Source organism: Mauremys reevesii, linkage group 14 (assembly GCF_016161935.1).
Source record: "Mauremys reevesii isolate NIE-2019 linkage group 14, ASM1616193v1, whole genome shotgun sequence".
Lineage (NCBI taxonomy): Eukaryota > Metazoa > Chordata > Testudines > Geoemydidae > Mauremys > Mauremys reevesii.
Window position 1 is genome coordinate 16,164,090 of NC_052636.1, and position 26,086 is coordinate 16,190,175.

Genomic DNA, 26,086 nt, shown 5'->3' on the forward strand with positions numbered 1-26,086 from the left:
TAGTCTATAAGGTGCCACAGGACTGTTGGTTGTTTTTACAGATCCAGATTAACATGGCTCCCCCTCTGATACTAGAGCTTCTGTAAATAATGAGACTCAGTCCTAATGAGCGAAGGAGGTTTGAACGGCTCAGAGGAGAATGCAATGGGAGAATCTCATGTCCTGATTCTGAGTCATCATAGAATCATTGTCATAGGTTTATTCCCCATTTTGAACTTTAGCGTCCAAAAGATGGGGACCTGCATGGATCCTTCTAAGCTTAAACCCTAGCTTAGATCTGGTAATGCTGCCACCAGCTAGAAATTCCCATGTCTAGCACACTCCCTGTTCCCCCCAAAACTTTCCCTGGGGAACACAGATCCAAACTCCTCGGATCTTAACACAAAGGGCAATAGCCCATTCCCCCACCTCCCCCTCCCTTAGCCGTTGGAGAGATCACCTTGATTCAAACAAAGAGGGATTCCCTTTCCCCCCTCCTCTTCCCCTGAGACGCCAAACAAGGGAAGAAATCAATCAGGTTCTAAAACGAAAAGATTTTATTAAAAGAAAGAAAGAAACATTATCTCTAACATCAGGATGAAAATATTACAGGGTCTAGCTTATAAACCTAGAGGAACTCCCCCTGTAGGGTTCCTGGGGGGGCTTAGAGGGTTCCAGGGGGCCCCCAGCCCTCTCTCCAGGCTGTAAGGTTTCCAGGGGGCTTAGATAGTTCGGGGAGACTCCCCAGACCTCTATCCAGGCTGTAGGGATTGGGGGGGGGGGCTTAAGTTGTTCTGGGAGACCCCCAGCACTCTCTCCAGGCTGTTGGGGTCCTTAGGGGTCTTAGAGGGTTTGGGGGGGCAGACCTCTCTCTGGTTTGTAGGGGTCCCGGTGTGGCTTAGGGGGTTGGGGAGACTGCCCCAGAGCTCTCTCTAGGCTGTAGGGTTCCTGGGGGGGGCTTAGGGGGATCTGGGGCATCCCCAGCACTCACTCCTGGCTGTAGTGGTAATGGGGGCACTTAGGGGATTCCTGGGGGGCACCCCAGCCCTCTCTCCTGGCTGTAGGCATCCCGGGGGGGCTTAGGGGGTTCGGGATACCTCCTAGTCCTCTCTGCAGGCTGTAGGGGTCCCAGGGGGGCTTAAGGGGTTCTGGGGGGGCCCTCCAGCATTCTTTTAATGCTGTAAGGGTCTAAGAGGGGGCAGGCTGTGTTGCGGGGGGTATCAGGAGGGGAGGAGTCAAGAGTGGGCAGGGCAGCAGGAGGGGAGGAGCTAAGAGCGGGCTCCCTGATTGGCTGGTGTCTGAGCAGGGGCGGAGCTAGTGCCAAATACAAATGGCCATGGCCTGCAGAAGTCACAGCTTGTGTGGGACCCGAAAGAGAGCAGGAGGCTCAGTGAGGGAGCAGCTGGGGGGCGTGAGGTGGGGAGAAAAGATGGGGCACCAGGAGGGGAGGGGGCGGGGGAAGGGCACCGGGAGGGAGGAGGGGAGGGGAATGGATGGGGGCACTGGAAGGGGAGGGGGAGGGGAGGAGCCCAAAAGCTGCGTGGGGGGGCCATGGAGGGCAGAGAGCAGCAGGTTCACCCCCTAGCTCAGCTTGGGGAGTGGAGTGGGGGGGAAGCCCATCTAGCAGTCTTCTAACTCCCCTCCCCCCAGCAGCGAGCTCTCCCCCCCCAGCCCCTGGGGTGGGCACCATGCTGTCCCAGCAGAAAGCCAGCCTGGCCGAGCCCCGCCGTGCCAGCCCCCCAGCCCACGTGCGAGTGTGCGTCCGCCTGCGCCCCTGCAGCCAGGGGGACCCCTGCATCCGCGGCCTGGATTCCCGCTCCCTGGAGATCATCAATTGGAGGAACAAGATGGAGACTATACAGTATGAGTAAGTGGGGTGGGTTTTCCCCGGGTGGGGTGTCTCCAGCTGGGGGGGGGGCCCTGGGCTGAGCTGCTCCCTTGCCATCACAGGATGCCCTACCCTGTTCTCCAGGTTCGACACCTTCTATGGTGATCAAGCCACCCAGAATGACATCTACACCGGCTCCGTGCGGCCTGTCCTGTGCCACCTGCTGGAGGGGCAGAATGCCAGTGTGCTGGCCTATGGACGCACCGGTGCTGGTGAGTGAGGGGGAGGCTGAGCCCAGAGGCGGGGCAGGGGGCTGTGGAAGTCATTTCTTGCCCCCCACCCCAGGTAAGACGCACACCATGCTGGGCAGCACAGAACAGCCAGGTGTGATCCACGGGCGCTGCGGGATGTCCTGCAAATGACACGGGAGGTGAGCCGCTGACCTGGGGCTGAGGAGTGGGACTTCTCCGTCTTCATGTCCTACCTGGAGATCTACCAGGAGAAGGCAAGTATGGGAGTGGGGAGGACAGGACTAGGGGTGGGGGAAGAACTGTCCAGCCAGCTGCTGGACCCACTGTTGCAGATCCACAGGACGGGTACTAAGACCCCAGCTTTGGAGCAGTCTCGGAGTGTAGCCTGATTTGGGGTGGGTTAGTAGGGTCAGTGGAATTTAGCCACTTAATTTAGTTTTATTTGGTAATTATTGTTCTAATTAATTAATAATAATAGTAATAATTAATAGATAATAATATGGGTATGGTTTGCCAATGTGTGTGATCAAAAGAGTTCGTCTTAAATCAGGCTTCACAGAATTTATACAAGGAGATTGGGGTATATGACAGGAACTTAACACTGAGATAAAATTAGTCTTTAAGACCTTTTATTTAAAATCAATGAAACAATAAGTAAATGTTAAAAGCAGTTTGAGATTACAAAGTTACAAATATCACAGTTCTATAAGAGATATACCTTTGACATTTACCTTGTGCAATAGACACTTGGGTGTGGTTTCACACTTATTTTAGAAGAAAATAATAAAAAGACCGAGTATAAGTTTACCTCTATAAACTAGATGCTTTTAAAAGATAAAGCAGAAATTAGATTCCTTTATACTTACAGATGTGAAAAGAAATACCATCAGTAGTTGACAGCCTTCATAGGGGAGACAAGGTGAGACCATAAGGAAATAGCTGGATATATTGCCTACCATATGGTGTATCAACACCCTTTTTATAAGGAGAAATCCTTCCTCCTATGCCCAAATTTGTCCTTCCCCCACAGAAAGGTTAGGGTACCATCCCTCATAGGCCAACAGATATGCGTATGAGTGACAGATATGTACGCATCTGTGGTGTACTTGTTAGATTTGTGGGCAAAAATCCCCACTTTCCACCCTTTACTAGGTGAAAGGTCCCCAGACATTTGCGTAGGTTTGTATTCTATTCTTACTTTTCTGAGTAAGGGTCCTAAAGGTTGCTTTCAGCGTCACGCAGGAAGTTGGCCAGGGTGTCTGGCCTGGATGTCTGTAGGTGTCTTGCATTACAGCTATTGTAAATAATTCTATAATCTATGCAGCCTACACACTTTTATCAAAAAGACATTTTATACAGACCAACAGATTAATCTTCAGGGCTACACGCCCCCCTTTGACGGGGTGATTTACATCAAGAAACCCCGTCACCTAGGATTCAATATCTGTGGGGCCCTTTTTAGTTTTATACCTGGGCAAATTTTGGTATGTATCTGGAATGGGCACCATGTATATATATTCATCTTTATCCCCAGGTGGTGCTCGTCTGTGCATTTGTTTAGGTAATTGTCTGGGTGTCTGTCTAGGTCTCTGCCTAGTTTTTGGCTTGGATTTGTTGCGTTTATACAGCATATAACCCAAAATAAGGAAATTAATTCCAATCCCAATTCCTTGGATATTACCCATACTTTTAATCCGAAATTCTCTCTAGAAATTATTGCAGGCTCATTACCTTCATTCATTAATTGGGTAACAACTTGTTGGGCTTCGTCCATATTAGTAATTTGAATGGAGGTGAGTCTCCTTACGAGTCATTAATGATTTCAGTTGTAACCCTAATGGTGAAATATAGGCCAAAAAGGTGCGGGTGCTTTAAATAGTTAAATTCTGGTAATCAGGGTTAGACTGAATAATAGTAATGTTCTCAAAAGTAGGGATAGGGGAAATAACTTGATTTCCTATTACAGTGGGTTGCCTTGGGATAAAACAGAAATTTGGCTCTGTGACAGGACGCTCCAAGGGACCATACTGGTACCTCTTTTGTTTGGTAACCACGCAAAATTGGTTCCTTCCAGCATAGGTCACCCTCTCCATCGGAGTCTTCCATGTGGTCAGCCTCACCAGGCATGACGATGATGAATTCTGTGCTCTCTCCCTGTAGTCCACACAAAACAGTGTCTGATTCAAACACATTACATCTACAGATATACTGAGGTCCTTTTTCAGAATAACAGGCCATCTGTGGTACTTTCCACATCTGAGTTGGAGTGTGATAGACTACCAGGGGAGGTGCATTAATGCGTTCCCTGTAGATGTCATCTTCAAGGTGACATGGATAGAATGGATAGCAGCCAATTGCCTGTACACATCTTTGTCTGGGTCAAACACTGGTAACGAGACCGTGAATGAAACATACTAAGACCGTGCCATTATACAATCTTTTGCAAGAGAACAACTGTCTCGGTTGGGGTGAGGTGTCACAGATCCTATTTCTCTCATAGCACCCACTGACAAATGCTGGCATGCATCCAAACAAGTGGATCTTTCCTTTTCCAGCTTTTGAAAACATTTAGGACAATACCAACTTATTAGTTGTTCATCCTTAATTAAGTCAGAAACTTCTCCTAATTTTAAAGATCGCAATGCATCAGTAATTGTGTTTACAACATATTCCCCATATGCAGAGCATATAATTTCTTTCCCCAAGTGCTGATCCCTTTTCTGATCATTGTTTAAAGCAATTAACTGGTTAATTTTCTGTTGAGTTTCATTAAACAATTGGGTTATATCATAAACAGTAAATTGTTCTTCCTGTGCCAATCCCTTTATTCCCTGTAACATTGGATTGACTACTCGGTTAGCTTCCTCTTTTAACACATAATCTATATGCTTGCGGATTTTTCCAATATCCGCTTGGTTCCAAATTGACATTCCTGCACCAAATAGTCCTGTTAGGGATCCTAGACCTCCAAGGAGATTTAAGCTATGTTTTCTCTTAAGAGTTTGTGACTTAGGAACTTTATCATTCTTTAACAGAACAATGTCTCGCACTCATTGCTGACAGGCTACAATCCTATCCACAAGTCGTACTGAGAAAAAGGAAGCCACTCTAGTATGCTGACAATAGCTAAATTCTCCCAAAGTACCAATTGGACAAATTTAGCACTACAGGAATATGCATAAATTGAACTTGATTAATTACTTTCCCCATTATGGGTCTTGTGGTAAGACCACTAACAGGTCCTGGGTTTAACACTGGACAATTTACATCATTTGCATCCTCCCCCCTTAGAATTTTCATCTAAGGGCCACATCTTTTTCCAACCACTAGAGGGTAGTGCAGTTACTTCCACTAATTGATATTCAAACGTAACATCCTCCCCCCGAATTCCCTTAACCTGTTGAATCAGGTTGACGACCAGTTTTGGATTAAGTATAATAGTCCGTTCCTTCTTTGTTGGTATGTTCTGTTGCTTGGGCTCAGACAACTGAGTACGATTGGATCATCTGGTTTCCTGGGGTTGCAATAGTTCAGTTTCAGACTTAAGATTTTGGCATAGTCCTACCCTTAGAGCAACAATAAGGGTGTAATAAGTCAAAAATGTCAATGTCAATTTCATGGTTGCAAACTGCTGGGCTCCAGTTGTTGCGATTTCGTCTGATCACTTAAGTCCTGAGGAGGAAGTTGCTCCTGCGACCTGGACGATCGATACAGCTTGAACTGGTTAGCATGATAAACTCAGTTCAGCAGTATATAAAATCAGAATAACAGGAGGAAAGCATAATAGAGACCAGATTTATCAATGATTTGGAAAGGTCCAATCCATCGATTACACAACCCATGTTCTGGTGACTTATATGACAATAACATTACTTGATCTCCTACCTCCCAAGTATTCTCTCTCTGGTTTTTGTCAAAGTAAGCCTTTGCCTTACGTCTGGATTTTCCCAATTTGGCAGCTACCTGCAAGTGAATGTGATTTAAATGTTTTTGCAGATTTTGCAGGTAGGTATCCATTTTTATTCCCTCTAATTGAGTGCCACGAGCTTGCCAAATTAAATGTTCTGGTAACCTCATTGTTCGGCCTGTCATCACTTCAAAAGGTGTTTTATCAGTAGATGCAGCCGGTGTCACCCTCAATGCCATTAAAATTAAAGGCATGAGGGTGTCCCAGTTACGTCCATTGGCATCAGCCAGTTTCCTCAACATCACTTTTATAGTCCGATTGGTTCGTTCCACCATCCCAGATGACTGTGGTCTGTATGGGATGTGTAGTCTCTGCGGGACTCCCATCAATTTAAGACAATCCCTAAAGAACTGTCCTGTGAAATGTGATTCCTGGTCCGATTCTACCTTTGCAGGGATCCCCTAGCGAGAGAAGACTTGTTCTACCAAGATCTTGGCAGTGGCTTTTGCAGTATTGGCTTTAAGAGGAAATGCCTCTATCCACTTTGAGAAAGGATCGATAATCACCAATAAATATTGTAGAAGCAGCAAAGAATCCTGTGGCACCTTATAGACTAACAGACGTTTTGCAGCATGAGCTTTCGTGGGTGAATACCCACTTCTTCGGATGCAAGTAGTGGACATTTCCAGGGGCAGGTTTATATAGGCAAGCAAGAAGCAAGCTAGAGATAACGAGGTTAGTTCAATCAGGGAGGATGAGGCCCTGTTCTAGCAGTTGAGTGAAAACCAAGGGAGGAGAAACTGGTTCTATAGTTGGCAAGCCATTCACAGTCTTTGTTTAATCCTGAGCTGATGGTGTCAAATTTGCGGATGAACTGGAGCTCAGCAGTTTCTCTTTGAAGTCTGGTCCTGAAGCTTTTTTGCTGCAGGATGACCACCTTAAAATCTGCTATTGTGTGGCCAGGGAGGTTGAAGTGTTCTCCTACAGGTTTTGTATATTGCCATTCCTAATGTCTGATTTGTGTCCATTTATCCTTTTCCTTAGAGACTGTCCAGTTTGGCCGATGTACATAGCAGAAGGGCATTGCTGGCATATATTACATTGGTGGACGTGCAGGTGAATGAACCGGTGATGGTGTGGCTGATCTGGTTAGGTCCTGTGATGGTGTCGCTGGTGTAGATATGTGGGCAGAGTTGGCATCGAGGTTTGTTGCATGGATTGGTTCCTGAGCTAGAGTTACTATGGTGCGGTGTGCAGTTACTGGTGAGAATATGCTTCAGGTTGGCAGGTTGTCTGTGGGCGAGGACTGGCCTGCCACCCAAGGCCTGTGAAAGTGTGGGGTCATTGTCCAGGATGGGTTGTAGATCCCTGATGATGCGTTGGAGGGGTTTGAGCTGGGGACTGTATGTGATGGCCAGTGGAGTCCTGTTGGTTTCTTTCTTGGGTTTGTCTTGCAGTAGGAGGCTTCTGGGTACACGTCTGGCTCTGTTGATCTGTTTCCTTATTTCCTCGTGTGGGTACTGTAGTTTTGAGAATGCTTGGTGGAGATTTTGTAGGTGTTGGTCTCTGTCTGTGGGGTTAGAGCAGATGCGGTTGTACCTCAGTGCTTGGCTGTAGACAATGGATCTTGTGGTGTGCCCGGGATGGAAGCTGGAGGCATGAAGGTAGGCATAGCGGTCGGTAGGTTTTCGGTATAGGGTGGTGTTAATGTGACCATCAATTATTTGCACTGTGGTGTCTAGGAAGCGGACCTCCCGTGTAGATTGGTCCAGGCTGAGGTTGATGGTGGGGTGGAAGCTGTTGAAATCGTGGTGGAATTTTTCCCAGAGTGTCTTTCCCATGGGTCCAGATGATGAAGATGTCATCAATGTAGTGTAGGTAGAGAAGGGGCATGAGTGGACGGGAGCTGAGGAAGCGTTGTTCCAGGTCAGCCATAAAAATATTGGCATATTGTGGGGCCATGCGGGTGCCCATAGCGGTGCCACTGATCTGGAGATATATATTGTCATCAAATTTGAAATAGTTGTGTGTGAGGATAAAGGCACAGAGCTCAGCAACCAGTTGTGCTGTGGCATCATCAGGGATACTGTTCCTGACAGCTTGTATTCCATCAGTGTGTGGGATGTTTGTGTAGAGAGCCTCTACATCCATGGTGGCCAGGATGGTGTTTTCTGGAAGGTCACCAATGCATTGTAGTTTCCTCAGGAAATCAGTGGTGTCACGGAGATAGCTGGGAGTGCTGGTGGCATAGGGTCTGAGTAGAGAGTCCACATATCCAGACAGACCTTCAGTGAGAGTTCCAATGCCCGAGATGATGGGGCGTCCAGGATTTCCAGGTTTGTGGATTTTGGGCAGTAGATAGAATAACCCTGGTCGGGGCTCTAAGGGTATGTTGATTTGTTCCAGTGTTAGTGTAGGGAGTGTCCTGAGAGTAGATGGTGCAGTTTTAGTGTATTCCTCAGTGGGATCTGAGGGAAGTGGCCTGTAGAATTTGGTGTTGGAGAGTTGTCTGGCGGCCTCCTTTTGGTAGTCAGACCTGTTCATGATGACAACAGCACCTCCTTTATCAGCCTCTTTGATTATAATGTCAGGATGGTTTCTGAGGCTGTGGATGGCATTGCGTTCTGCACGACTTAGGTTATGAGGCAAGTGATGTTGTTTTTCCACAATTTCTGCCTGTGCACGTCGGCGGAAGCATTCAATGTATAGGTCCAGACTGTCATTTTGTCCCTCAGGAGGAGTCCATGTGGAGTTCTTTTTTTTGTGCTGTTGGTGGGAGGGTAACTGTATCGGTGCGCTGTTCAGTGTTGTCCTGGAAGTACTCTTTGAGTCGGAGACGGCGAAAGTAGGCTTCCAGATCGCCGCAGAACTGTATCATGTTGGTGGGGGTGGCAGGGCAGAAAGAGAGTCCCCGAGATAGGACAGACTGTTCTTCTGGGCTGAGTGTGTGGTTGGATAGATTGACGATATTGCTGGGTGGGTTAGGGGTACCACGGTTGTGGCCCCATGTAGCAGGTAGGAGTTTAGACAGCTTACAGTCCTTTTTCCTTTGTAGAGAGGTGAAGTGAGTAATGTAGATCTCCTGTCTTATTTTAGTGAAGTCCGTTTGTATGGAAGTTTGGTTATTGATGAGGGTCTCCAGGTTGGAGAGCTCTTTTTTGATGTTTTCCTGTTTGCTGTATAGGATGCTGATCAGGTGGTTCCTCAGTTTCTTTGATAGAGTAAGGCATAATCTCTCACTGTGGTCTGTGTAGTATGTAGATAGCAGTGGATTTTTTACCTTTAGTCCATTAGGTATGATGTCCATCCGTTTACATTTGGAAAGGAAGATGATATCCGTCTGTATTTGCGCAAGTTTCTTCATGAGGTTGATGGATTTCCACTCCGTACGGCTAAATGCAGTGCCTTGCATGGTGTCAAGTATCAGAGGGGTAGCCGTGTTAGTCTGGTTCTGTAGAAGCAGCAAAGAATCCTGTGGCACCTTATAGACTAACAGACGTTTTGCAGCATGAGCTTTCGTGGGTGAATACCCACTTCTTCGGATGCAAGTAGTGGAAATTTCCAGGGGCAGGTTTATATAGGCAAGCAAGAAGCAAGCTAGAGATAACGAGCTTAGTTCAATCAGGGAGGATGAGGCCCTGTTCTAGCAGTTGAGTGAAAACCAAGGGAGGAGAAACTGGTTCGGTAGTTGGCAAGCCATTCACAGTCTTTGTTTAATCCTGAGCTGATGGTGTCAAATTTGCAGATGAACTGGAGCTCAGCAGTTTCTCTTTGAAGTCTGGTCCCGAAGTTTTTTTGCTGTAGGATGGCCACCTTAAGATCTGCTATTGTGTGGCCAGGGAGGTTGAAGTGTTCTCCTACAGGTTTTTGTATATTGCCATTCCTAATGTCTGATTTGTGTCCATTTATCCTTTTCCTTAGAGACTGTCCAGTTTGACCGATGTACATAGAGGGGCATTGCTGGCATATGATGGCGTATATTACATTGGTGGACGTGCAGGTGAATGAACCGGTGATGGTGTGGCTGATCTGGTTAGGTCCTGTGACGGTGTCGTTGGTGTAGATATGTGGGCAGAGTTGGCATCGAGGTTTGTTGCATGGATTGGTAATAAATATTGATTACCTCTGAGTCCTTGGCAAAGGACCTACAAAGTCAATCTGCAAAGCCATCCACCGACCTTCGTACACCTGGGATCTTAGTGGCGCATTTCTTTTGGATGGAGTAGGATTAGCTTGGGCACATGCCAGACAATTTTCACAATATTGTTGCACATCCATCCTAAGAGGTGGCCACCATCCTACAGATGTAAGATGTTGTACAATTTTGTCCACTCCCTGATATCCTCCTGTAGGAGTGTCATGGACCATGTACATCATTTCCCTCCGTAGGTGAGCTGGAACTACCCACACAGGGAAAGGACCTCCTGTATACATGAGAACTCCATCTACGACTTGTAACTGTTGTTCATGTCGTTTGTACAAAGGGTCTATTGTTAGTGATCCCTCTTTGTCTATTTTGGCAAGCTCTAAAATTACTCTCATTATGTCCTTATCCAATTTTTGCATATCTTTTAGATCTGGTATATTGGGTTGTACCAATTTAGTTGCAGCTATAGGACATTTAGGATTAGGGGTAATAATAGAATACTCCTGATCCTTACCTTCCCAAAATTCTCCTGATCGGGCTCCTTCATGGGCCAATTTATCAGCTCTCTCATTTTCCATAGCATAAGGGTCCAATTTCCAGTGAGCTTTTACTTTTTTTACTTTGATTGGCTGCTCTGAAACAGTAACTATTACTGTTAACCAATGGATATATCTCATCAGTGATGCATACCTAATAGGTGTGCCATCAGAAGATGTAAATCCATTTGTTTCCCAATATGGTAGGAACTCTGAGAGAATTGCATACCCATGCAGAGTCTGAAAACAGACAGATATCTTGGTATGTGGTGGTGATGGAGAACTGCACACAGTACTCCAACACACAAGCCACTGCAGCTAATTCTGCATATTGAGCCGAATGTGGAGTGCATGAATATGCCCTTTCCCAAGGCTCTCATGGAGCAGGTCCTCAAGGAATCAATTTTGAACCACTTAAAGGAGGGGAAAATGATCAGGAACAGTCAGCATGGATTCACCAAGGGCAAGTCATGCCTGACTAACCTAATTGCCTTCTCTGAGGAGATAACCGGCTCTGTGGATGAGGGGAAAGCAGCGGATGTGCTATTTCTGGACTTTAGCAAAGCTTTTGATACAGTCTCCCACAGTATTCTTGCCAGCAACTTAAAGAAGTATGGGCTGGATGAATGGACGGTAAGGTGGATAGAAAACTGGCTAGATGGTCAGGCTCAACGGGTAGTGATCAATGGTTCCATGTCTAGTTGGCAGCCGGTATCAAGTGGAGTGCCCCAAGGGTCGGTGCTGGGGCCGGTTTTGTTCAATATCTTCATTAACGATCTGGAGGATGGTGTGGACTGCACCCTCAGCAAGTTTGCAGATGACACTAAACTGGGAGGAGTGGTTGATACGCTGGAGGGTAGGGATAGGATACAGAGGGACCTAGACAAATTAGAGGATTGGGCCAAAAGAAATATGAGGAGGTTCAACAAGGACAAGTGCAGAGTCCTGCACTTAGGACGGCAGAATCCCATGCACTGCTTCAGACTAGGGACCGAATGGCTGGGCAGCAGTTCTGCAGAAAAGGACCTAGGGGTTACGGTGGACGAAAAGCTAAATGAGTCAGCAGTGTGCCCTTGTTGCCAAGAAGGCTAATGGCATTTTGAGTTGTATAAGTAGGGGCATTTCCAGCAGATCGAGGGATGTGATCATTCCCCTCTACTCAGCACTGGCGAGGCCTCATTTGGAATACTGTGTCCAGTTTTGGGCCCCACACTACAAGAAGGATGTGGATAAATTGGAGAGAGTCCAGCGGAGGGCAACAAAAATGATAAGGGGGCTGGAGCACATGACTTCTGAGGAGAGGCTGAGGGAACTGGGATTGTTTAGCCTGCAGAAGAGAAGAATGAGGGGGGATTTGATAGCTGCTTTCAACTACCTGAAAGGGGGTTCCAAGGAGGATGGATCTAGACTGTTCTCAGTGGTAGAAGATGACAGAACAAGGAGTAATGGTCTCAAGTTGCAGAGGGGGAGGTTTAGGTTGGACATTAGGAAAAACTTTCACTAGTAGGGTGGTGAGGAACTGGAATGCGTTACCTAGGGAGGTGGTGGAATCTCCTTCCTTAGAGGTCTTTAAGGTCAGGCTTGACAAAGCCCTGGCTGGGATGATTTAGTTGGGTTTGGTCCTGCTTTGAGCAGGGGGTTGGACTAGATACCTCCTGAGGTCCCTTCCAACCCTGAGATTCTATGATTCTCTCCTTTCCCCTCAGGGGGAACTGCATAGATTCGGAACCCAGTATAGGGTTTGCCTTGATGGTAATAACTAGAACCATCAACAAAGAATTTATACCTATTAATGGAATCTGTCTCCTGGATTAAAGGTTGGAAGAGCTTTTGTTTTTCCTCCCCCCTTAGATCCAATTGATCAAAGTTGGGACACTTGTGTGGCTCTCCCTGATACAATAGAGCGGTTGGTAACAAGGATGGTGTCCTAATAGGTTTGACTGCGATATCTTTTCCTTGCAGTAGTAATGCCCAGTGGGCTAGGCGAGCATTTGAAACTTGCCCATCTTTTACCCTGTTGGACAGTAAAAACTGAAGAGGAGTGTGCGATGAGTGTAATATGATCGGGCTGAGGCCAATTAGAAAAGAAAAGTGTTGTATGGCCCAACTGGTTGCCAATAGATACTTTTCACAATTGTCATATTTGAGTTCAATTGATGACATTAAACGTGAGGCATAGGCCACAGGTCTGATTTTTCCCATGCCTTTCTTGTGAGGCCACAGCCGCCAACGCATTAACACTCACCGCTACCTCCAGATGATAGGGTATTTCAGGATTTGGAGTGATCAACACCGGAGCCTTGATAATGGCCTGTTTTAGTTGGGATACTGCCTCCGTGTGTTGCTCAGACCATTCCCACTGTGCACCTTTCTTTAGAAGTTGGTACAAAGGACCTGCAATAGAAGCAAAATTAGGGATGAAATCCCTGTGGTACCCAGTTAAACCTAGGAAAGCTCTTAAAGCCGTAGGTTCCTGTGGTAAAGGCAATGTTTGGATTGCATCCACCTTCTGTTGCGCTGGGGTCCTACCCCATTTTGTCAGGGTGAGGCCCAAGAAAGAGACACAATTAGCCATTAGCTGGGCCTTGGCTGGATTGCACTTTAACCCTGCTTCTTTTAGAATTTGCAGGAGCTCGTCAAGTCTTTCTAAATGCTCCTTTTTCGTCTGTGTTGCTAAACACAGATCATCTACATATTGAAATAGAACATTTGGTTTAGAAAATGGTGACAGTATCCGTCTCATTTCTGCATGGAATAAAGCTGGAGAGTTTTTATATCCCTGGGGCAAACGTGTTTAAGAATATTGCACTCCCTGAAAACTAAATGCAAAACGGTACTGTGAAATGTGTGCCAATGGCAATGTCCAAAAACTGTTACTGATGTCTAATACAGTAAACCATACAGCCTCTGAATCAAAGGATTTGATTAGATCTGGCATTTTGGCCACTGTGGGGGCACAAGTTGGTGTGACCTGGTTTAGGCATCTGTAGTCTATTGTGAGACGCCACGAACCATCTGGTTTCTTAACAGGCCAAATAGGCGAATTTGCAGTGGAAGTACATTTTCGTAGTACTCCCTGTGTCAGCAAAGACTTAATAGTCTTTTCTATGTATGGATTTGCTTGTTCTGGGTAAGGATACTGTTTTTGGGCTGAAATTTCTCCTCCTTCTACAATAGTGACGGCCATGCATCCACAATCATGTTTCTGTTTAGCAAAGGCATCTGCATGTTTGTACAGTAATGCCTGTAACTCAGGTTGGTCTGCATGTTTAGCCACTATTTTGTCCAAATCATATCCTTCAGGTTCAGAGTCCTCCACTGGAGATACCATGCCACACTCAGGTATGACTACTGGAGAGTCATCCTTTTCCTGTTCTACTCAAAGACACAATAATTGGTTACACAAATCAAGAACACATCCCTGTTTGTATAAGAAATCAGTTCCCAATAGACAATTCTTTGGGTCTGCTAATTTCATTAATGCAAAAGTATGATTCTTTCTTAGGTGACCTATTTGTACTTCAAGGGGTGTAGAAAGTGTGGTAACAACCTGATTACTTGCAAAAGTTGCAAGTGTCTTGGTACATCCTGATGATAGAGGAGAGGATCTAGGATCCTCGACATGGAGAATACTGATTGCTGCTCCAGTATCTATAATGAGATTCCTGTCGAGTCCCTCTATCACTGCAGATATTGTGGGTCTTCCACTTGTATCTCTGCCTAACGGGGTTATGACTACACTCGGGGTTGTTTGTAGTCATGCAGCATATGCTGTCAGACAATCAAGGGTTTCCTCCTCTATCTCCTCAGAGGCAGCCAATTCTGGAGGAGTGGCTGTCCACTGGGGAAAAGGGGATGGATCAACGGAGGCCACTGGACGGTTCAAGGTTGCTGAGCCTTGGCCTTCCATCATCATCAGCTCATTCACACGGGCATGAAGTTCTCGGATAGCCCATCGTTGAGCCTCTAGCGTCTGTTGCACTATTCTAAACATTTTCACAACTGAGTCCTCAGTTTTGTGCAAAGGCGGTGATTTAGGTCTCTGCAGACGTGAACTGTTCTGTGCAGCATCTGAAAAGAAAGGAACACGATCCCGGGCTCCTGCATAGGATCCAAACGCATAACCCTGTCGAGGGGCCTGGCCACTCGAAGGTCCAGGGTTATTACGTGGGTTAGGGTCATTTTGCCAACGTTGATACTTAGGGAATTTAGGAACTCCTCGTCCTAATCCCGGTTGAGGTCGAGGTCCCTCAATCCTCACCGTAGGATTAGTTTGTGGTTCCTGAAGTACTGCAACCAGGGCTCCACGCCGACCTAATTTAGAGCCTCCCTGTGCATATGCTTTAGCCAATAAGGCTAATGTTCTTTTTAAAGAAATATCATGTTATGTGCATATTAACCATTTCTCTTAACTGGGGAAGAGAGTTATTAACTAGCAAACTGATATATGGCAGTTCATCTGTTTCCTCTTTGATATGACTCCGCCAAGCTGCACTTAACCGCAAATGAAACTGATGTGGAGTTTCATTAGGTTTCTGCTTTAAGTTAAACAGAATTGCTAACCAGCACCCAGGGCAAGCTGGAGTATGTTCCAATAGGGCTACTGTCTCTTCAAAAGTTCTCTCTTACCCTAAACTTAAGTGGCAAAGTACTCCACAATGCTCGATTCACTACGAGTTGTAAGATTTTAACCCAATCTTCCCTTGGTAAGCCAAACACTTTTGCTGTCTCCTGCACACGTTGTGCATGCATAGCAACTGAAGAATCCTCCATCATTCCTACTTGCTTAGCTACTAGGTCTAAGGTTTTAATATCTGTAACAACTGCTACAGGACTATCAGAATTAGAACCTGCAGTTCCTTCCTCTGGATCTGAACCTGAGCTTTCATCTGAGCTTATATCTACAATTTCTATTCCTTGACTCCTTCCACCTAGATTCACATTTTCCTCATCTGAACCATCAAAACTTTCCACTGGAGATAATCCTGGGTATCTAGGATAACTTTCCATGAAATGTCTATGGCTTACATTCAGAGCATCTCCACACTGACACAGGACATCCCTTAGTCCACTAAAATCTGATGTGGTAGGGCGTTCTACCGATACACTAGGTGATACCAGCATATACCACGTAGGTGTAGGGGACCCACAAAATTCTTGGGGTCTAGGCAATGTTGATTGCCCAAATGCCAATAAATGTCCACCCAAAGGGACTGGATCTTCTGCTCTATATGGTGCTAATGTAAAATTGGGTGGAGGAGCAGGAATTCTATTCCTTGGTTGTTGTAGCTCTCCTTGTAACTTAGAGATTACTACATCACATGCATTAGCTACAAGTGTTACCTGTGATACTGCATCTTCTAATCCCTGAACAATGACTGATTCTAAAGGCACTGCTTCTTCATTCACAGAAGCTGTCTCTATCAAAGGAAAGATTTTCCTCTCTCTCTGCTTCTTCGTACGTGTCACAGATTACTTTTTCTGTGACACTTGTCTCCACCTCCTGAACTGTCACCTCAGAACTTCTTTTTTTTTTTTATCAGCAGACTGTCAGTAGCTTCTGCACTACCAATTTCCTCTTCTGACTCCACAGATTCAATCTGCAACTCCACTTCTGAAGGTACTGTGTCTGCTTGAGCTAATTCTCTTGTTTTACTTCTAGTCACTGGTCCAATAGAATTTTCTACCTCTGTCGGTTCCACCATACCAATAGGGATGGGAATCAATTCTTCAGCCTCCTCTACTATATTTTCTCCCTTTTCTAATTTTTTAATCTTTTCTCAACAGCCAACCACGGTCTACTCTATAGGCTACCAGCATCTGCTGAACTTCCCTGAGTAACTCCATCTTTTTATCCAATTTCTTTCCCAATGAACTACAAACCACAAGCAGGCATTCAACAGCTATTCCTTTCACCACTTTAGCTCTTTTGTTTTTCTTCACTTTTAATACTCTTAATGCGAAATAGAGAATTCATCTCTTTCTTTTCTAGTATATTCACTAGAATCAATACTCTGTTGATTTATTTCTGATACGAAAAAAAAGGCGTCCCTTCGCAGAAACAGGAAATAACACCCCTTAACCGGTTTAACACTTTAGATCATAAAAGTCCCAAGTAAATAGAGGGAGTGGGCGTGGTTCCCTCTCTTCTCTCGATGGCTTATAGCAAATCGAGAGGTCTTTCCCCTCTGTCGGGACCTGCCAAATATCGGGGGAATACTGAGGCAGACGGATCAGAGGTGCAGTCCAGAAGAGTTAAGGGGACTGAGATAAGGTATCTTTGAACTATTCAAGTTCTGACTGATTGCGGCCTTTCCGGCAGCTATTAATACCTTGCTTTATTAACTCCCCCCCACCACTAGTGTGGGTCACTGAATTCCGTGCAACTGCGAATATCTTATCGGTACCATTCGTTATAACTTCAACTTACAAAGCCCCTTTCTGCGCGCGTATCACTTTTAAACAATATTACTTTAATTAGCTATCAATACAGTTAAAACCTTTAGGCTAAAGTGGAAGTAAAAACCTTAGGATGTTTAACCACAATACAAAATGGAAATACTGGGCTTGCTGCCAGCAGCAACCACAGGAAGTTAACCTGACTCTGTTTCAAGAACAACTCAGATCACTGAAAATTTTAACTATTTACTCATGTTTCAAAGAAGAATTCTCTAAAGGGTCCAGAAATGTCTGGAATTCCTAAAATTCCTGTCACACACTCCTCAAATCTAGTCCCTTCATGGTCGCCAGCCTGTAGCCTGATTTGGGGTGGGTTAGTAGGGTCAGTGGAATTTATCCACTTAGTTTAGTTTTATTGGGTAATGAATTTTCTAATTAATTAATAATATTAGTAATAATTAATAGATAATAATATGGGTATGGTTTGCCAATATGTGTGATCAAAAGATAAGAGTTCATCTTAAATCAGGCTTCACAGAATTTATACAAGGAGATTGGGGTATATGACAGGAACTTACACTGAGACAAAATTAGTCTTTAAGACCTATTATTTAAAATCAATGAAACAATAAGTAAATGTTAAAAGCAGTTTGAGATTACAAAGTTACAAATATCAGTTCTATAAGAGATATACCTATGACAAATTTACCTTGTGCAATAGACACTTGGGTGTGGTTTCACACTTATTTTAAAAGGAAATAATAAAAAGACCGAATATAAGTTGACCTCTATAAACTAGATGCTTTTAAAAGATAAAGCAGAAATTAGATTCCTCTCTTTTCACAGCTGTAGGTATAAATACCATCAGTAGTTGACAGCCTTCATAGGGGAGACAAGGGGAGACGATAAGGAAATAGCTGGATATATCGCCTACCATATGGTGTAGCAACACCCTTTTTATAAGGAGAAATCCTTCCTCCTATGCCCAAATTTGTCCTTCCCCCACGGAAAGGTTAGGGTACCATCCCTCATAGGCCAACAGATATGCGTATGAGTGACAGATATGTACGCATCTGTGGTGTACTTGTTAGATTTGTGGGCAAAAATCCCCACTTTCCACCCTTTACTAGGTGAAAGGTCCCCAGACATTTGCGTAAGTTTGTATTCTATTCTTACTTTTCTGAGTAAGGGTCCTAAAGGTTGCTTTCAGCGTCACACAGGAAGTTGGCCAGGTTGTCTGGCCTGGATGTCTGTAGGTGTCTTGCATTACAGCTATTGTAAATAATTCTATAATCTATGCAGCCTACACACTTTTATCAAAAAGACATTTTACACAGACCAACAGATTAATCTTTAGGGCTACAGGAGGGCCCCCTTCATTGAGCCAGACTCCGGAGGGGTCCCACTCTTCTTCTAGGGGAAGCCACAGGCCCCGCCACCTCCTTAGGCTGGAGGAGCCTGTTGCCCCCTGAGACCCCAGAGGAGACTTGTACCATCTCCGGCAGCATTTGCAGAGCCCCGCAGCCAGCGCTGGTAACAATGGGTTCGTTAGCCGGCTGGACAGTGGGCCAAATCCTTGGTTAGCCAGAGGGAAGTTACAGCCCAGCCCATCCTGGTCAGCCCAAGCCCTCTGCTCTGACCTCCCCTTGGCCCGGTTCAGGTGTGTCCCCAAAGCCCTCAGCAGCTGACCTTTAACCAGCGGCACCTCCCTGGTCCTGCTTCTCCAGCTGGGCAAACGCTGCCAAGAGGTGGGCCCGCCATGGTCTGCCCAGGTGACTGGGGTTGCCATTGTCTTCTCAGAAACACCACTGATGGGGCCTAAGGCTCCAGACAGCTTGGAGCCATTCACACCTGTGGGCCGACGGACCTTCTCCCCACTGCGTGACGATGCAGCACAGAGGGGAAACCGAGGCACACAGGCTTCATCAAAATATGACCCAATTCCCACCCACCAGTCCGGGTGGGGCTGGCAGGTGTATGTGGGGGGTGAACCAGGAGGGAGATGCACTGGTAGGTGTCCCCGTTTGGGGGAGACAAGGCCCTGCACCCCCGGTTTCCTGCGATTGACCATGACTCTCAGCCAGCCAGTAACAGAGAACGTTTATGAGATGAGAGGATCACAGTTCAAAACAGAGCTTGTAGGTACAGACAACAGGAGCTGCCTCAGTTAGGTCCATCTTGGGGAGGAGGCCAAGAGCCCTATCTGGGCTCCCCTCCATTTTCCCAGCCAGCTCCAAACAGACTCTCAGCCCCTCCTCTCTGGCCTTTGGGGTGTGGGGGTGCTGGGAGCCCTGACAGCCCAAGATAGGGCTGGGGGGCTGGGAGCCCTGGCGGCCTGGGGTGGGGCGGGGGGGAGCCCGGGTGGGGGGCAGTCCTGATGTTCCCCCAACTCAGGTGCTGGACCTGCTGGAGCCGTCCCAGCAGGACCTGCCGATCCGGGAGGACCGGGACCAGAACATCCTGATCCCAGGGCTGACTGAGCGGTAGCTGAGAACCTTCAAGGACTTTGAGCAGCACTTCCTGCCGGCCAGTCGCAACCGCACGGGAGCCTCCACTCTGAACAAGGACCGCTTGAGCCGCAGCCACGCTGTGCTGCTGGTGTGGGTGGCACGGAGCCAGCGAGCGGCCCCCCACCGCCGTCGCGTGGCCAAGCTCTGCCTCGTTGACCTGGCTGGCTCCAAGGACAACCGGAGCCGTGGCAACCGCGGCCTGCTGCTCAAGGAGAGCGGAGCCATCAATGCCTCCCTGCACGTGCTTAGGAAGGTGGTGGAGGCCCTCAACCAGGGGCTGCCCTGCGTGCCGTACCGCGACAGCAAGCTCACCCACCTGCTGCAGGTGTGCCGGGGTCCTGCCGAGGGCAGGGGAGGAACGGATGCTGGGGTCCAATCCTTGGGGGTGGGGGGTGCAGACACCAGGACGCTGTCCCGGCTCTGCTCCCACCTGCTGTTCTCCTGTAATGGAGCCGGGAGCTCTTGGGCGTCAGAGGCTCAGCATCAAGCTCCCAGATGTGGGGCCTGGAGCAGAGAGAGCCAAGGGGACAAAAACCAGATACGGGGAAGGGGCAGTGCCAGATGCGCCGTCCAATGCCCTGCCCAGCTTTGCCAGCATGGGGGGACTGGTGCAGGACTCCTGGGTTCTCTCTCCACTCTGGAAGGGGAGTGGGGGCTGGCGGGTTAGAGCGGGGGCAGGAGGCCAGCTCCCCGCCCCATGTGTTTCAGCCAGAGCCATGGCGGAAGGTCCCGCCACAAGTTCCAGGCTTTCCACCAAAAACTCTCCACGGGAAGTGGAGGCGGAGCACTTCTCCTGGCTGCGGGGAATTGAGGAGGCGGCCAGGAATATGTTCAACAGGTAGGACCTGGTGCAGGACTCCTGGGTTCTCTCTCCACTCTGGAAGGGGAGTGGGGGCTGGCGGGTTAGAGCGGGGGCAGGAGGCAGGCGCTAATGAACACCAGCTCCCCCGCCCTCCCCCCCATGTGTTTCAGCCAGAGCCATGGCGGAAGGTCCCGCTCACAAGTTCCAGGCTTTCCACCAAAAACTCTCCACGTTCTTCGCGGAAGTGGAGGCGGAGCACTTCTCCTGGCTGCGGGGAATTGAGGAGGCGGCCAGGAATATGTTCAACAGGTAGGACCTGGTGCAGGACTCCTGGGTTCTCTCTCCACTCTGGAAGGGGAGTGGGGGCTGGTGGGTTAGAGCGGGGGCAGGAGGCAGGCGCTAATGAACACCAGCTTCCCCCCCCCCCATGTGTTTCAGCCAGAGCCATGGCGGAAGGTCTCGCTCAACATCTCCAGGCTTTCCACCACAAACTCTCCACCTTCTTCGCGGAAGTGGAGGCGGAGCACTTCTCCTGGCTGCGGGGAATGGAGGAGGCGGCCAGGAATATGTTCAACAGGTAGGACCTGGTGCAGGACTCCTGGGTTCTCTCTCCACTCTGGAAGGGGAGTGGGGGCTGGCGGGTTAGAGCGGGGGCAGGAGGCAGGCGCTAATGAACACCAGCTCCCCCCCCCCCCTGTGTTTCAGCCAGAGCCATGGCGGAAGGTCTCGCTCACCAGCTCCAGGCTTTCCACGAGAAACTCTCCACCTTCTTCGCGGAAGTGGAGGCGGAGCACTTCTCCTGGCTGCGGGGAATGGAGGAGGCGGCCAGGGAGATGTTCCTCAGGTAGGGCCATCTGGGTGGCAGAAGGGCTCGTGCACAGGCTGCTCTGTCTCTCTCAGCGGTCAGTACTATGGGTCCTTCTGACGTGTGCCACAGGCACCTCCTGAGTCTGGAGCCTATCTCTGCAAATGCGCCCCTGTGAAAAGCAGCCTTTGCTTGGTGTTTTCCTCCTACTGTTTTATAGGACTAGCCAGTGGGAACTTTTAACCATCGCAATGGAGAGTTCTTCGAGTGATTGCTCCTATGCATTCCAGTTCGGTGTGCGCGCCGCGCGTGCACAGCTCTTCAGAACATTTTTACCTTAGCAAGTCCGGCGGGCCGGCTGGGTGCCCCCTGGAGTGGCGCTGCTATAGCGCCAGATATATACCCCAGCCGGCCCGTCCGCTCCTCAGTTCCTTCTTACCACCCGTGACGGCCGTTGGAACAGTGGAGTGCTCCGTTCACCTCCACAACCCTAGTGTTTCTCCTTATATAAGTTTATATAGTTAGTTAAGATAGTTAAATAGTTTAGTTAGTGTAGTAAGGGGAATTAGGGGGGCTAGCCCCTCTTTTTCCACAACCGGTGCGGGCTCATGCCCAAGGCACCGGGGTTTAAGCCCTGTTCAGCTTGCTAGCAGCACATGCCGATTGGTGACCCCCACGACTCCTGCCTGCGCTGCCTCAGGGAGTCCCATCGGCCAGACAAGTGCCCAATTTGCACGGCATTCAAGCCAAGGACAAGGAAGGAGAGAGACTCTCGCTTGAAGCAGCTCCTCATGGAGTCGGCACTTAGCCCTGCCGGGCCGACCCAAGCGGCTCCGAAGTCCTCCTCGGCACGCAGCGCACCAGCGGTCCCGAGTCGGTACGGTACCGAGACTGTTAAAACTCTTCAGCCAGCACCGGTGTCCCGGCACCGTTCCCTCTCTCCAGCGAGGAAACGGAAGACGGCGCAAACGGCCTCCAAGCCCCCTGCACCGGGACCCCTCGGCCAGCCACCGCCGGCACCTCCGGCACTGACTGTGGTGGTGCACAGAACGTGCACGGTACCGTCGACTCCGGCACCGCAAGAGCCGTTGAGTCCGGTACTGCCCTGCTCCCCAGTGCCAACCGCAGTCGAGCTGCCTCTCCCGTCAACGCCCGAGACCTTCTCGACGGCGAGAGAGCTCATTGAGCTCACAGAGGCACCGAGCCTCCGGCCCCCGGCACCACCGGTGAGGGCTGTACAGTCAGCGGGCAAGCCGGCTATGATGAGGCCACCTTCCCCTGACAGACGGGATAGACAGCGTTCCAGGTCCTGGTCCTGATCCCGGAGACGGTCGCCGTCACGCCGATCCAGATCCCGGCATCGATCACCATCCCGGTACCGCTCCCCGTCTCAGCGCCGGTCGCAGTCCCAGTACCGCTCCGCATCGCGGTACCGGTTGCACTCCCGGAGGCGATCCCACTCCCGGTCACCAGACCGTCGGTACCGAAGGAGGTCTGGATCCCGGTACCGTTCCCGGCACCGCGACTCGTGAAGCCGCTCCCACCGGCATCGGTCGAGATTGCGGTCGACCTTCCGGCACGGTCGACGGTCCCGCTCTCGCTTCCGGCACCGATCCCCGGTACCGTCCAGGGACAGACCGGCGGCATCGACGGCGCAGTCCCTGAGCGCCTCTGCCCCCCCATGGCCTTCTCGCCAACCCTCGGTCGCCTCTCAGGCGGACAGCGGTGGAGATCTCCGGGCCGACCCCCAAGGGCAAGACGACGGTCCGCAGCAGTGGGGCTTTTGGACCCCCTGGGCCTACCACGAGGCTCAAGGGCTCCCCTTCCCCCCGCGCCCCAGGGGCTCTGAACGCAGGGTGCTGGAAGCCACGATCAGGAGGCCTCCTCCATCACCACCGGGTGAGGCCCCACCGCCACCTGTAGCGGCAGAGCGTCTTGTAGCCGAGGCGGCTTCCCACCCCCTGGAAGAACCACCTCCAGAGGCCATGGTCCAGGGCCTGTCCTCGTCTTCCTCGCTGGACGAGGCGGTGGCGGGGGCATCTACATCGGACCCCCCTCCGATTGACTTGCGGGCCCACCAGGACCTCCTTCGACGGGTGGCACAGGCTATTGACCCCCCCCATTGAAGAGGTCGCCGAGGATGACGACCCGGTGACCAGGGTGCTTGGAGCTGAGGCCCCGCTGCGGGTGGCCCTACCCTTTATCCGCACCATACAGAAAAATGCCACTACCATCTGGCAGTCGCCGGCGTCCGTCCCTCCCACTGCTCGAGGAGTGGAACGCAAGTACTCGGTTCCTCCCAGTGGCTACGAGTACCTTTATACGCACCCGACTCCGGACTCCCTCATAGTACAGTCCGTGAATGACCGGGAGAGGCATGGGCAACCCGCTCCAGCGCCAAAATCCAAGTCCGCACGGAGAATGGATCTGTTGGGCCGGAAGGTCTATTCAGCTGGTGGTCTCCAGCTCCAGATTGCCAATCAGCTGGCTCTCCTTGGTCGCTACACCTATGACACTTTGGTGTCCCTTTCCAAATTCACGGAGCTGATCCCGACAGCCTCCCGTCAGGAATTCTCGACCCTCCTTGAGGAGGGCAAGAAAGCCTCCCGGTCCTCCCGCCAGGCCGCTCTGGACTCGGCAGACTCCGGAGCCAGAACTCTGGTTTCGGGGGTGACCATGAGACATCTCCTGGTTGCAGTCCTCCACCTTGCCGCCCGAGGTGCAGTACACCCTGCAAGACCTCCCCTTTGACACTAAGGGTCTCTTTTCTGAGAAAACGGACTCAAGAATTCAGACCCTCAAAGATGGTCGAATCGCCATCCACACCCTGGGTATGCACACACCGGCTACCCAGCGGAGGTCGTTCTGGCAGCAGCCGTACCGGCCATTTAATCAGGCCAGGTCACGCCTAAACCGCCACAGACCATCGGGTAACCGGCGTAACCAGTCCCAGGCGCCCTCCAAAGCCCCTCAAGGGCCTAAGGAGGCATTTTGATAGGACGCCCGAGGACGGCCCATCAGACTCTTTACCGGATCCTTCCCCGTTATTTTGCAACCGTCTTTCCCACTTCCTCCCGGCGTGGTCCCAAATAACAACGGACAACTGGGTACTTCGTACGGTCCAGTATGGGTACCGCCTTCAGTTTGTTTCACCCCCACCCTCTTCAGGGACCCCTCTCATGAGCAATTCCTCTTGCAAGAGGTCGAGACTCTGAGTTTGGGTGCCATAGAGGAGGTGCCGACCGACATGCGAGGCAGGGGATTTTATTCCCGATATTTCCTAATCCCCAAGGCGAAGAGAGGTCTCCGACCTATACTAGACCTCCAGGAGCTCAACAGGTACCTGCTCAAGCTCAAGTTTCGCATGGTAACCCTGGGGACCATCATTCCCTCCCTGGATCCGGGCGGCAAACCAGTCTCCCTCGATATGAAGGACGCGTACTTCCATATCGCGATTTACCCTCCCCATCGACGCTACCTGCGGTTAGTAGTCAACACCTGCCCGCCAGTCGCAACCGCACGGGAGCCTCCACGCAGCTCAAGGACCGCTCGAGCCGCAGCCACGCCGTGCTGCTGGTGTGGGTGGCACGGAGCCAGCGAGCGCCCCCCCACCGCCGTCGCGTGGCCAAGCTCTGCCTCGTTGACCTGGCTGGCTCTGAGGACAACCGGTGCACTGGCAACCGTGGCCTGTGGCTCCAGGAGAGCGGAATCAATGCCTCCCTGCACGTGCTCAGGAAGGTCGTGGAGGCCCTCAACCAGGGGCTGCCCTGCGTGCCGTACCGCGACAGCAAGCTCACCCACCTGCTGCAGGTGTGCCGGGGTCCTGCCGAGGGCAGGGGAGGAACGGATGCTGGGGTCCAATCCTTGGGGGTGGGGGGTGCAGACACCAGGATGCTGTCCCGGCTCTGCTCCCACCTGCTGTTCTCCTGCAATGGAGCCGGGAGCTTTTGGGCGTCAGAGGCTCAGCATCAAACTCTCAGATGTGGGGCCTGGAGCAGAGAGAGCCAAGGGGACAAAAACCAGATACAGGGAAGGGGCAGCACCAGATGCACAGTCCAATGCCCTGCCCAGCTTGGCCAGCATGGGGGGACTGGTGCAGGACTCCTGGGTTCTCTCTCCACTCTGGAAGGGGAGTGGGGGCTGGTGGGCAGAGCAGGGTGGGCTGGGAGCCAGGACTCCTGGGTTCTCTCCCGGCTCTGGAAGGGGAGTGGGGGCTGGTGGGTTAGAGCAGGGGCAGGCGCTAATGAACATCTGCTCCCCCGCCCGCCCTGTGTTTCAGCCAGAGCCATGGCAGAAGGTCCCACTCGCCTGCTGGAGGTTCGCCTGCTGAAGGCTCGCGATGAGAAACTCTCCAACTTCTTGAAGGAAGTTGACGAGTACTTCGCCTGGCTGCGGGAAATTGAGGAGGAGGCCAGGAAGATGTTCGATAGGTAGGACCATCTGGGTGGCAGAAGGGCTCATGCACAGGCTGTTCTGTCTCTTAGCGGTCAGTGACTATGACTGCGGTTCGTAGTCAACACTGCACACTACCAGTTTGCGGTGCTACCCTTCGGCCTTTCGACCGCGCTGAGGGTCTTCACCAAGTGCATGGCAGTGGTTGCCGCAGCCGTCCGCCGTTGTCGCATGCACGTGTACCCGTATCTCGACGGCTGGCTGGTTCACGGACCATCCCGACAGCTGGTAGCAGGTCAAATGGCCGAGATCCTAGCCCTGTTTCAGTACCTGGGCCTTCTGATAAACGCCGAGAAGTCCACTTTAGCTCCATCACAAAGGGTGGAGTTCATCGGAGCGGTCCTGGACTCCAGTTTGGCCAGAGCCTGCCTCCCTCGACCTCGGCACCAGACGATGATCTCCATCATCCGGGATCTACAATTCTTTCCCACAACAACGGTTCGGTCCTGCCTACGCCTCCTGGGCCACAT

The 26,086-nt window shown here is 50.1% G+C and overlaps 2 protein-coding genes across 3 annotated transcripts in view; both read left to right on the forward strand.

Moving 5' to 3' along the window:
- The window catches only part of LOC120381973 (zinc finger protein 850-like), a 754,134-nt gene that overhangs the window by 8,241 nt on the left and 719,807 nt on the right, over positions 1 to 26,086 (forward strand). Inside the window, exon 4 of the mRNA XM_039500144.1 lies at positions 19,142 to 19,146. Coding sequence (XP_039356078.1) covers positions 19,142 to 19,146 — 5 coding nt within the window. The remainder of the gene's footprint in view (positions 1 to 19,141; positions 19,147 to 26,086) is intronic.
- LOC120381978 (kinesin-like protein KIF22) lies at positions 1,628 to 2,167 on the forward strand. Of its 2 annotated transcripts, none has more exons than XM_039500146.1 (2): positions 1,628 to 1,846; positions 1,952 to 2,167. In XM_039500146.1, the coding sequence occupies exons 1-2, from the start codon at positions 1,668 to 1,670 to the stop codon at positions 2,085 to 2,087; spliced, it is 315 nt and encodes a 104-aa protein (XP_039356080.1). In that variant the 5' UTR covers positions 1,628 to 1,667; the 3' UTR covers positions 2,088 to 2,167. The 2 variants fall into 2 exon arrangements, with proteins under 2 accessions (XP_039356080.1, XP_039356081.1); XM_039500147.1 differs by having other exon boundaries at positions 1,628 to 1,840.

Coding starts and splice junctions, on each gene's coding strand:
- LOC120381978 (XM_039500146.1), top strand. CDS start 1,668: ATGCTGTCCCAGCAGAAAGCCAGCCTGGCCGAGCCCCGCCGTGCCAGC. Junction 1,847..1,951: donor ATGGAGACTATACAGTATGA/GTAAGTGGGGTG, acceptor CCTGTTCTCCAG/GTTCGACACCTTCTATGGTG.